The sequence below is a fragment of the Brachyistius frenatus genome, unplaced genomic scaffold (assembly GCF_029030835.1).
Source record: "Brachyistius frenatus isolate BFR_SWC_R1_liver_20210118 unplaced genomic scaffold, ASM2903083v1 Contig_19, whole genome shotgun sequence".
NCBI classification, from domain to species: domain Eukaryota; kingdom Metazoa; phylum Chordata; class Actinopteri; family Embiotocidae; genus Brachyistius; species Brachyistius frenatus.
This window is the reverse complement of record NW_027210618.1, coordinates 1,272,169-1,285,247: the sequence shown is the minus strand read 5'-3', so window position 1 is coordinate 1,285,247 and position 13,079 is coordinate 1,272,169. Positions and strand designations below refer to the sequence as shown.

At 41.4% G+C, this 13,079-nt stretch overlaps 1 protein-coding gene across 2 annotated transcripts in view; it reads right to left on the bottom strand.

Annotated features, from left to right (window-relative positions):
* Nucleotides 1–6,147: 6,147 nt before the first annotated feature.
* The window catches only part of LOC138619050 (PDZ domain-containing RING finger protein 4-like), a 123,695-nt gene continuing 116,763 nt past the window's right edge, over nucleotides 6,148–13,079 (bottom strand). For both annotated transcript variants that reach the window (XM_069695252.1, XM_069695253.1), the window contains 3 exons: nucleotides 12,015–12,116; nucleotides 11,026–11,154; nucleotides 6,148–9,455 (listed from right to left, as the gene is read on the bottom strand). In XM_069695252.1, the coding sequence (XP_069551353.1) occupies nucleotides 7,983–9,455; nucleotides 11,026–11,154; nucleotides 12,015–12,116 (1,704 nt within the window). In that variant the 3' untranslated portion in view covers nucleotides 6,148–7,982. The remainder of the gene's footprint in view (nucleotides 9,456–11,025; nucleotides 11,155–12,014; nucleotides 12,117–13,079) is intronic.

Sequence of the window (13,079 nt, the reverse complement as noted above, 5' to 3'; positions counted from 1 at the left end):
TGTCTGTCAGACATTATTTATTAATTCTGCAGCTCAGCTATGCAATCACTGACTCCGAATTGTAATAGTAATTTCTATTGGATACGGACTCTGACCCACAGCTCATGAATAAGGAAAAGACAAACTTTACCGGAATGTTAATAGGATTCATAGAGACGATGAATGTACAAAGGCTACCAAAGTGTTTTGTACACAGCAAAGAGCTTGCTCGGTCGACCACACATGTCAATCTTTTCCACTTTGGAGGTAAAGGAAAACACTGGGCGATAGACTTCAGGCTGAGGAGGTGCGGTTCATGCAGGATTTTCTAAAGCTAGTTTGGAATAAATGCTAGTGAACTGTGACTGGCACTGTGTTTGTGGGGCAGTGTGGGCAGTGACAATCAAAATATACATTTTTGTCTGAGACCTGAGAACTGTTTCTGATCCCAAGTTAAAGCCGAGCATAACTGGATATTGACTAGATGAGCTGGTAAAGTAAAAGTTCTTAGCATCCATGCTACATTTGGCTGTTTGAAAGCAAACCAGCTGTATGATTTCAGTAATAGTGTGAGCTGAGTGTCGCAGAGAGACTATGTTTCCACCAGAGGGTATTACTCAGCTCTTAAAATCTGTAGTATGTGTCTATGAATAATGGACTAGCATGTCTCTGTCCAGGGCTAACAGTATTACAATATCTTTTAGGGAGTATTATATGTTTTCTAATTGCAATCCAAATACTATATGTTTGAGACCTCTGCAGTGCGTATTGCAGTTTGGTAACCCATTTTATGAATAATGAATTGTAATTAGAGCTCTAATTGTGCTCTGAAATATTCACAAATTTCTGTTTAATAGGTCCCCAAATGCATTTGGCTGGGGTGAAAATGAAACAACAAATGACAATAAAACTGGGGGTGTCGGAGAAAAAAAAGTCCAAATGGTTCTCAGAAGCAATAAAAGATCTCTGCCAGTAATGACACAAACATAGTCAGCAGGGAGTTTGAATACAGAGAGCTGTGATGAGGCAAAGAATGAGACAACAGAAGATTATACTTTTTTTTAACTAATCCATTAAACTATTAACTTGTTACTTTTGTATTCTATTCACAGTTGGCTGTAAAAATGTGTCTATGAAACAGGTTTTCCGCATGGTGTCGTGATACTGGAAATGAATGTGAAATAACAACTTTCTCATTTTCATCACAAACGAGTGCAGTTTTCTCTGAAGCCAACTGAAGTTTTTCTGCTCTCCCAGCAACTAAAGGCATGAGTGAATGTTTTCAAGGACTGCAGTGTGAGGCAACTTACTGTAGTCTGAGGTGATCAACATGCACCACCACCTCTCTGCAGCCCAGAATCAATCACTGAAGTTCATATATGTAGGCAAGGAATATCTGAATACCACTGAGCATTTCCACTGTGTTTAACATTTTAGTTAAAAGGTCTCGCTCCAGACAAACACATCATCAGTCTGGCTTTCGAACATTGTCCTTTTTACCAATGCGAGTGGTGTAATAGGATGGATGGCAGCGCTGGTCTGTCGGTTAATTGGTTGGTCCCCCACTTTAGCCAGACTAAAATGTGACTGTCACATTTTGGTGCGAGTTTTGGAGCTTTAAAAACCAGACATTAGCTGCATTCAGACCAATACTGTTACTGCATTTCAGAGAGGCACATCAACCGGTCGTGTAATGCATGTATATATGGCTCACATTTTCTATCACAGTATTTTTTTTTTTTTATTTTTTTAAGATTGTACAATTATTATTTAAACTAATAATTTATGTCTGGCAACTTGTTATGGGCCTTAATAATTTGTGTCACAAATGATTGCGTGATGTGGTGTTTTCCCCCGTTAAAGAGAGTTAGCTGTGGGTTAGAAATGATTGTGTTGCAAAGCTATAACCGAAGAGTATGCAGTTAATTAGTGTCCTTTCGTAATACGTGTTATAACTCATAACACAGCGTGCTACGCACCATGATGGAAGTTGTCTAAGTGTGACTCTAGTTCTGTGAGTAGCCTAAATATAGTTCCGCTGCCCTCTGTGATGTTTACAGTAGTTATACCTCGGCAGAGCCTTAAATAAAGAAATCACATTGTAGGAGAAATTTATAATGGAATACTATTATTATGATACCATGACGGGAGCATTACAGTGTCCTCTCTCAGATACATTGATATATAAAGCACGTTAGTCTCCATTAGCAGGCGATATGAAAACCCTCCTTCTCCGAACGGAGAACTGCCACATTTTTACTCTTCAAACACAAAGAGAGCATAGCTGGCAATATATATAACTACGACATCTTTTATAGCTTTTATAGCTGGGTAGGTTAGGTTAGGTTAGGTAGTTACTTTGTTAATCCCCGAGGGGAATTTTTTTTTCGCTACAGCAGCATACAGGAAGCAATAAGATAATAATAGAATAATAAAAGCAATAAAATAGCAGTAAAAATATAAAATATAAAATGCACAGTATATACAGTACAGTATATATCTATATATATTATATACAAACAACCAAGAACACAGACAACAGTGTTATTGCTGTGTGATGGATTTTGCCAGAGGTGAGTTATTGTACAGTCTTTATTGTACATCAAGTTTGCCGCTTTTCTAACGTAACCCAACATGACCTGAGTATTTCGACTGCATTGGTGTACTTCTTCCAGTTGTTAATTCCTTTGAGACGTTGATTATGTTGAGCTGGTTGGATGGTTCACCACATCAGTTATCGTAGAGGCTCTTGGCCTATTTGTGTTTATGCGCATTTGGCATTTTGGCCTGTCACAGAGCCTACCCACGTATTTTTGCTTTCAGTTTGGTTTGTGGCAAAAACACCTGCGCTACGGGTGTTCCCATCAACCTCAGCACATTTTAACACGCTAAAGTAAATGGAGACAAATTGCAAACCTGTTGAATTGTACCTGCCGCTATTATCAGCATGTTAGGGCGCTAACATTAGCATTCAGCTTAAAGTCCCCTCGGTAAGGCCTTGCAGAGGAGCCAGCGTGGCTGTGCACTCTCCATGTTGTTTTGTGATGGGGATTAAAAAGAGAGATAAGGCTTCTGCGGATTTTTTTTTTATACAATAACCATTTTCAGCGTTAAGAATGTCAGCGGAGATGTTAAGCGATTTCATGCCCCATAATCCTCTATCACTGGACTCACTATTTTCTCCTGCTTGATTAAGGCATGTAAATTCTGAACAGCTGGCTCAGCACCAGCAGTCTGTCCGTAGCACCTGCGTACACACCGCTACATCTGGCACGATAGGGGCCAATTACCACAACGTAACAGTTATGATATCAAAGATCAAAGCTGTCATCAATTTCTGAAGTGACATCGAGAGAGCCGCGATCTGAATTACCAGTTTGCGACTCGCCCTTGAGATCAGGAGTGAGAGCGGGCACGATGAAGAACACTGCACCATCATGTGTCAAGTGGATCTGTATGTCAATAAATACGGGCCTTTCTGGATGAATAATGAGAGAGAATTTGTAGTTTTTGCTGTTCAGGGAATCTTAAAGGTTATCAGGAAACATTCATAACAGTGTCTATGTGTTTATGTGTGTGTGTGGGTTTGTGTGCGTGAGCAGAGCGCTGAAGAGGAGATGAGCCACCGCTATCTGCTTGACATTTCTGTCAGCGCCGGTATTTGAACTGCTGGGTTGCTCTGACAAATGCCACGGCTGTCACAGGCTCGATTTTAATTACACCTGACTGGGTCTTTCAGGAGCTCGGGGATGAACTTAATTAGCAAGCAAGCACTCCGGCCAGTTCTGGCGTTGGTTGGTGCAACCTACACGGCTTCTTCTGTGGCTTTTCATTGGCATTTTAATGGCCTCGGTCTGAGAGAATTAACAAATGAGGGGAAAGCAAATGGGCTCGTGGGATGCCGGAGTCTGCTTTTCAACACCAACTTGGATGTTAATGTTTGGTTGGTGTGTAAATGGAGATGCTTTTAAATGCCACAGATTGTAATGAAAGTGAGAGGCACTGAGCATGGAGTACAACCTAAAATCACAGACTGTGACACCTCGCCATTATAACACAGTTTTGTATGTTAATTAGAGGACGCCATCAGGAAGCGCTTTAATAGTGATACACTTTGAACAATGGCATTTTTGTTTTGTCAGGAATTGGATGGAGTTATTCACACACAAAAATATTAAGACAACAAAAAAACAGAAAAATAAAAGACATGTTGCTTGGCAACAAAAAAAAAAAAAAAACAGACATCATGCCTATGGGTAACAAAAAACAATTTCTTCTTCTAAAAAATAAAAGGTATAAATATCAAGAGGTCTTGGTTCCTTTCATATTTTACCGGTTTCTTAAAATGGAACAAGTTCAAGTTGAATTGACACAAAGAAGTACAGAACAATCTTCGGGCAATACGGTATCCGTGACACTTCAATTTCAGCTTTAGCACTCTGACAACTTAAGATAATACAGAGACCAGAGTATCCCAGTAGCTCTCCCCAGCATATGACAAGGCCATAGTGATGATTAAGCGGTTGGTACATTTTAATGAACACAAAGCCATCCAAGTGGAAGGAGATTTTAATTGAAATCTCCTTCTGTTTAATAACTTAACATATTCACTGTGAGTCCCTCTTCAGGAGATATCTGAGGTGAACGTGTGTTCAGTGAACAAGTAATTCTGTTTCACTTCACCAGACTGGTCTTCAACCCCGGGGATACTTGCAATGGTTTTTGTTACTGGTCTTTGCACCGTTGACTTTTCTGATATGACACCACTTCCTCAAACCCCTCCTCTTTTCTGTATCCACTGTCCCTCAGCATTACCACATACGACTATAAGAGCAGCAAAGATTGTTGCGTGTGTTCACACCATTCACTTCAACCACCACACAGAAAAGTTTTATGTGCAGTAGTAAAATGATTCAGAAAATACAACTTTAGTCCATAACAAATGTTTGATGGCTAGGCCGGCCCCCCCAAAAAAGTCGACCACATTTTTACGAGTCGTTTAGTTGCAGAAAGGGAAAAAAAAAACCTCAAACTATGCCCTGTGAGACATTATGAGACATTATAAATAACTCGACCAGAAACATTTGTTACTGGATGTGCTTCCCCTTTAGGTAGGTGGCCTTCTGGGTTGGGTTCTGGTTGAGGGTCCTTGTTGTAGGAAGTGACTGGCAGTCTTGTGCTGAACCTGATTATTAAGTCACTGTAATTAACCATAAGGTGTCTAGATAACTCTAAGTGTCAGTATAAACTTATCCAAATGTTGTTTAGTTTTTGCTGCCTCAAAACGAAATAAGGCTTGGTTCATGCAACGTTCTGATGGTGTCTGTCTCTCCTCATCACTGCAGGCTTGCTCCAGACTCCAAAGGCTTGTTACCAACTAAGAGCCACGGTTAGAGGATAAGACACTACCACAGACAGGAGCCACAGATCTGGACAGGTAACACATTACTTGCAATGGGCTTAGTGTTTCAGGCTTTCTGAATTGTGTGTACCTTCTACCCTCTATTACGCTCTCTGTCACTCAAACACACACACACACACACACACACACACACACACACACACACACACACACACACACACACACACACACACACACACACACACACACACACACACACACACACACAGGAGGGTGTAGGTCCTTTTATGTCCTGGCTATCAAAAAAAAAGTCCAGTCTCCCTGCTGGTTATTCCGATTCCGAATTATTACCACTTTTGCATTTGCGTTGTTGTTAACAGGCAGCTTGCATCGTGTGTGTGTGTGTGCTTGTAAGTTTTATTTTAAAAGTTCATTCTTACAGTTTTGTATTTCTGTGTGTAATGTAACACAGAGTTAACAATGTTACTTATTGCATTCTTTCTCAGCCCTGGATGTCTGATGCCACCACAAGTATATGTTTTTAAATAATTAAATCAATATCATAATCGTGCAACAACAAGTCCACTGTTGGCTTGAAATAATGACTATTAGTCGATGAGGGGAAACTTTAGTCGGGGGCACCCCGACTGATGGACCCTTGATGAGTTCAGTAGCCTCAATGTTTCCTGGTGAAGGTTTTTCACTGCAGTTAAAATATTACCCAGGATCTAAAAAATAGCAATAGATTTTGGTCTTTTATAACTGTTTTAACCACAACAAAAAAAAAAGCATGGTCCAGCATGTCATACCAAAAAACAATAATTTATTATCATTTCTTTTGCAAAGACCACCATCATCACACATTTTACCTGGCTACAAATGCGCCACCTATGCATTACTCGAAATGAGACCATCAGACATCGACTCAAAACATACAGGACTTGGTTTAAAATTTCAAATTTACAATACTTCAATTAAAAATGAGGCCTTTGGAATGAGTATACTGTACATGTAACTGAACTCTAATGGCAACCCATTCGTCTCACCAGTTCTAAAATGCTGTGTTCTGAGTCCTGCTCAGTGGCAATCATCCCAACACCAGTTTAATGTGACGGCAAACATAATTCAGTAACGACTATACAATATCTATGAATGACTTTCACTTAACAGAAACTCAAATTATACAATGTATGAATAAGGCTGAATAAAATCTCTGTTGCACAGAGATATACAGACAGTTTGTTGTTTGTGAATCAAATCAGAATGACGTGTCATTGATTCAGGTTTTGCTATTAAGGCTATGCTGAGTAAAGGTCTATGTGGAGAGTACATACGAGGTAAAAATACTTGTATGCAGGTCCATCTGTTGAGAAACAAAACTCAATATTGACTCAAAATAAAATTAAGTACAAAATAATTTTATCTAAAGCTGCAAACCAGACAGACAAAGCTGCAGCATTGGCTGAGACAGGACATCTTTTTTGGATGTCTTATTATAGACCAAAGAATCTCCAAAAAAGTATTTTGAATACAATCGTATAGAGACTTCTTTGTGTCCTCTAAGGTATTTTTCCACTGACGTGTCAGTGTAGCAGCTTTGTGTGTGTTGTTTCCTTGTTTGTAGCTTTGTCGTTGAAGTGGCTGAAGTTCACAAATTACAGAAAGAACACATGAAGAGTTTCACTGTAAAATGAGGTATCCAGCTTTTTAAAAATGTGTTTACCAAATTGCAGATGATAAAACTGATATTAGCAAAAGTTATTTGTTTGCCAAAAACCCTTGCTCATATTAACAATTTACAATGTTCAGCAGTCTAAAATATTTAGGTCTTAAGGGCATTTTTATTTGAAACATTACATTTTTATGGGGTTTCTTCCCTTTTCATGGCAGTGGAGGATGATGGTCAAAGTAAATGTCTTCCTAGTTTTAACTGAGACGTGAAATGCATTTGTATAAATATGTTTTGCATATGATAGTAAAAAAAAAAAAGGATAAATTTGTTGCTGAAATGCATCGTGTCATAATTGCAGTACCCAAGTTTAACATCTGACCCATGAAACCTCATTCCAAGCAACAGTTTGTTTCAAGTTCAAAACATTTTGCAATAGTTATGGTTGGAATGTGTGAGATACTATATGTGTGCCTTTAAAGCTGAGGTTTGGATCTTATTTAAACTTTAACATTTTTTGATGAAATCTGTATGGTTCAGTGTTAAATTAGTTGGACTTCTAGGCCATGCTCAGCTACTATGGACATGATGACCCCCTGATCCATCATTGGTAACTGAACATAATACACAAAAGAAAAAAAAAATGGAAAGATTTCCATACAGCTGTCTTGAGTTATATGGTTACAACACAAATATGAAAATAGAATTGAAAAGATAAACATGTCTAGTGTGAAGTAATAAAATAAATGTATTGTCATAGGTTCATAGAAAAATGTTTTCCCCACAGAATGATGTGAAAAACAACTTTGAAAAACATCAAGAAAATGCCATGGCGTCACTGATAAACTTCTTTACAAAATGCTTTTTTGGGTTACAAAGTGTGAAAAATATTCCTGTTGTCCTCATAAAAACGCCACATTTAACGAGGCAAGTATGTTGTACCACATGGGGTAGAAGGTTTGTGTATTTTCTTTATACAGTAGTGACTGAAAGGAAGGCATTGTGCACCTTGGCTCCCTCAGGGGCCTTCGTGCCATGAGTCATCAGCTCCTGGATAGTCATCCAGTTATCCAAGATCTTCTTGTTGCGTTTCTTCATCATCTTCTTGTGGCTGAGCTCTATGATGCTGACTTCCTTGCGACCCTCGCTGCTGCTCTGAGGGTTCTCCTTCAAGCTTTCCAGCCGACTCCGCTGCATGAATTCCCGTCTTTTTCTCTGTTCTTTTGCCCTGACAAGGTGCTGCTTCCTTTCCTCTTTACTCCAGTACCTCCCCATCTTCATTTCACTCATTGCATCATCATCTGTTGTCATTCCACCACTGCGCTCTTCTTTAATCTTTAGGGCTCGCTCCCTCAGGATTTTGTCTCTCACGGGCCGTTTGGTGATGTACCGGGTGCCGTCGCTGCGGATCTTGACCTTCCACTCCATCTTGGGCTCATTAATGGGCCGCTGAGGCTCTTTGCAGACACTAAGCAGGCTGAGCTGGCTCTGAGCGTACTCCACGGCGGAGCGCTGCTGGATCAGCTGCATGTAGCTCTGGTAGTGGCGGGCATGAGCTGGGATGTTGGCCGGCCTCTGCTGGGAACTGTGGGAAGGAGAAAAGTAAGGAATGCGGGAAGCACATTGCTTTAACTTTCCTGTGCTCTCCTCCTCAGCCTGAGGTGTCTGGTCTGACTCAGAGGGATTGCTGTGGTCGGGGCTGCTGCTCTTTCCCGGGACTGGAGCACGGCATGCTGGGACGGGGCTCGGGCTAAGAGAGTGGCCAGCAGCAAGGCCGCTGCAGAGGTTCCTCTGGTTGGTGAGACTGACCATTCTCTGGAGCGAGTGCTCCGGGGAGCGGTCCATTGCCAGAGGGGTGCTCCGTGAACTTTCTGCCGTGTTATAGGCACTGGAGCTGTCCTTGTCCGATTTCTCCAACCTCTCGTTAATGTCGGCCAGCTTACCCCTTGTGGGCTCACCGCAGTGGAGGCTTTGATTTTTGGTGGAGGGAGCAGAGCGGCCCGTTGACGGAGATTGCTGACCCTTGCGAAGCTTATGAGCCTGCATGATGTTCTGACATTCAAGCTCGATGCTGCGCAGCTCCTCATTGAGCATACGTAGCTCGTGCTGTACGCCGCCCTGCTCCCCCATGCTGCACTCGATGGTGCTGCGGTGGCTGTAGAACAGGTCATACTCACCGCTGTTTCGTATCTGACACTTTAGCTCCAAAAGCTGCTGGAAACGATCCCCCTCCGTCTCATCGTCGTCCTCGTCCTCTCTGTCCTCCAGCCGTGAGGAGCTGGAGGTACAGTGTGTGTCCCGATTATCTCTCAGGCACTGGGACAGACGTCTCTGGATGTGTGCCAAGACATTATGTTCCGAGCTGTCCATTCTTTCCTTCATACTCCGTACATTGTCCTTATGATGAGGGAGTGTGGAGCATGTGGGCTTGTCATCTTCAGCTCTCTGAAACGAATAAAGGGAACAAAACCAACCTGAAATATTTTATATTTACATGACACTTATAACAATGTAGAAATGTGATACAATTTCCTTTAACAATTTTCATACGGATGATTTCTCTAAGACGCAGTGATGTAAGGGTCTAACCAGAAGCTTGTAAAGTGTACATTAGGGATGGGTCATGATTTTTCAAATAGTTGTTAAAATATTCAAAAAACGATTAGTATATGCAACTATCATTCTTCCTTAATTACCAAATTATTTATTTTTACTGGCGCCTGGTTGTAATGCGTTACTCCCTGCCAGCTGCATTAAATACTACGGAGAAGAAAAACACGTGGCTCTGGAGCTTTGCAGGTAAAGCTGCGGTGCTCTGAGAACTGAGAACAAGAGAACCATGGAGAAACGACAACAGCTGTCAGTAGGTTCTCTGTGGAACTTCAAAAAATAAATGAGAATGAGGTGCAGTGCAAAACAAAGTGAGTTCGATGTTGGACGTGCAGTGCCAACAACGGCCCTCATCTCAAAGTTAAAGCTACAGACATGCTTCTCGTCTGATATGTCCACGGCGAGGCTTTTGGAAGTTTGGTGAATCTCTCCTTCTGTGTGTGTGTGTGTGTGTGTGTGTGTGTGTGTGTGTGTGTGTGTGTGTGTGTGTGTGTGTGTGTGCGCTCTCACGGAAATCATACACTATTAATAGTCGATTAATAGTGTATGATTTCCGAGCAGTTATCGAATAGTATTTTTGCATGAAAGGCCAATCCCTCAAGCACATAATCATGTTTTAATTATTAACATGTTTGTAACTTTTCTGCAGTTTGCGAGCAAGATATAGAAACATACTGTATTTACAAATGTTCTATGTGGTAATATACTTAGAAACGTACTCTACTTCTTCTGTTGTTACCTGATTTACTTTCAGTGGAGAATGAGGATAAAAAGACAACAAAGAGTTCAAGAAGTGCAAAGCTGTTCTGCATTCTCCTGAAGGAATTCATGTGCTGTTGTTCATAACTCTGTTGTACAGCTCTGTTTCTTCAGGGATTGTCTTCTCTCTCTGCCATGTCTTTGAAGTCACATTTATATGGATTTTTGTAGTATGGCATCCTTCCAACAAAACAGAATTTTAAATTATGATTACTAATGTTTTGGAATTTAAATGGTTCAATGGTCCCCCTCCATAAATATTCATAATCATTATTTTGTGCTCACATTTCAAAGGGCAGAGCTTGGTTTCAATCAGTTTCGCAAAGAAGGTCAATGAAGAGTTTGATTCCATCTCAGCCACCAGCTGGATTGCTTGTTATTTCAGAGACCAAGTTAATATTGACTATGATTAATAACCAAATGCAGTCAAAGCAATTATTGGTCATTGTGATGGTCTGATGTTAATAACACTGAGCACCATGGTCTGTCAGCCAGATGACTTAAATCTTTTTTCTCTATAGTTTTTAGGGGCTTTATACTATTGAACAAAGCAAATAAAGAGTGCCAGAGTTCCTTAAAAGTAACAAAGCTTCATGATTCACTCGCAAATTATTAGTACAGACAGTTTGTTGTGCTGTTGTCTGACCTGTTCGTTTTCCTGCTCCTCCTGTAAGGCAGCTAATTCCATCTCTTCTCTCTGCTGCTCCTCCAACATTTCCATCTTCAGCTGCTCCAGGAACTCACTATGCTCATCATCCAGCCAGGCCTCTTCCAGCTAAGGGTGAATGAAGAAGGAAAGCATGTGGAGCGGGTGGGAGGGGGGAAGGGGGGGAGAATGGAAAAGGGGCAAGTGTTATTTGTCAAGGCTTAAAGCTTGTGGCGACACAGTGTCTCAAAACAAATAGCTGGGTGTTCCAAACGGGTGCCCAAATAGGATTTTCGGAGAAACCACCCCAGCATGGTTTTGAAATAAGAAACAGCAAGCATCGACAGGATGTGGTGTTTGACTGATATGCAGCTCCCAGCATCTTTACTAACAAAACACCCCTCATCTTTTAAACATGCGTTTTAATCTTAAAACCAGGTTAATACAGTTTGATGACATTAGATTACCACCTTTGACCTGCTCGCTCCACATCATCCATCATCTATTTGTCCGCTTGATGTGAACCGAATGGCATCCATATCTGATGACTTCAGATTTACTACTGAGAGACACATTTAATTACAAAGCATCTACTATTGCTTCCTGCTCATCTGCACTGCGGCAGAGTCCTTCCACTTATTCGCCATCGGCCTTGGGCCTGAACTCACTCCACATTAGCATGCCATTAGCTTTTATGGCTTACCGTTGGAAGTCAATTACAGTGGCGCTACATAAAAATAAAACATGATGAGGTGTCTCAGTGGTGGCTTCTTCTCTGAGTGGTTGTGTGCAGTTGGAGGGGGTGGGGGGTTGGGGTGGTTGGCTACCCCCCAACTACTAAGGTTTACTCTGAGCAAATACACTGGAAATGACAAACCTTCAGGACTGTGATTTGTAAATTGTGCTTCCTTTGCCCATGTTAGGTGAATCAGTCAGTGGCTAAAAGACAGAGCATGTCAATGTGAGGCTCATGTGTGGCATATCTTTACCTGCATCTCCGGTCTGGCAACCAGCAGTACGATGTTCCTACACTCTTCATTGGAGAGTGCAGCCATCGCCTCCTCTCTGTCTTGTACATCTTGGCCATTAATCTGAAGATGACAAACATGATTAGCACACTCACTATTAAGTCAAACAAAAGCACGCTAAACACATTAACATACACCGAGTTCAATTTCCTGTGCAATGCAAAAGAAAAACATAGTACCACAACAAAAGCAGGATTGCACAATCACAGCTTTTTTTTTTCTTTATTGTAAACACTCGACCCTAATATTGATCAGGACCCAGCAGTGGTTATGAATGAGACAATGGCCGTGGGCCGACGGAGCCGTTGTGTCCACCGAAGTATCCGGCAGCGTACATGCATCTAGCCGTACAATTAACTGGCCACTGACAGGTGGCGTCCATCTTTTTGCAGGCAGAGTAATGGCCCTGTCACTGGTGGATAATAGTGGCAGAGTACTGGTCTGCCTCGCAAACACACTCACTCACAAACACACACACACACACACACACACACACACACACACACACACACACACACACACACACACACACACACACACACACACACACACACACACACACCCTCTCCTGCTTCAAATCAGTCACACAACACATGGTAGACACTGGTGGACAATTAGACCAACAGCGCTGTGCAACCACTCCCCATATCTAATACCAGCTGCTTTTCCCCTGACACTTTTTCTTATGTTTTGCCCTCATAATGCTCAACTGCATGCGTAAAATGCCTCGTCATTGTGTACTAAATTTTGACACCTACGCTACATTCTCATCAACACTTTTTTGTTATAAAACGCATAACTTTTACACAGGAAGAAAGTCTCATTGGTGTCAGTGAGTCACAATGTTTACCAAATAGCATCGACTTGAAATTTTACATTAGAACCTTTTACTCTTGTCCAAAAAATATTTTTGACATGCACGTCCTGCCGGAGTTGTGTGTGCTGCAGTAACAGGAGGCTTCTCCATGCATAGCCGGCAAGCTAGTGTCCACTGATGGTATGTATTTGCAGGACTTCGATAAAGTG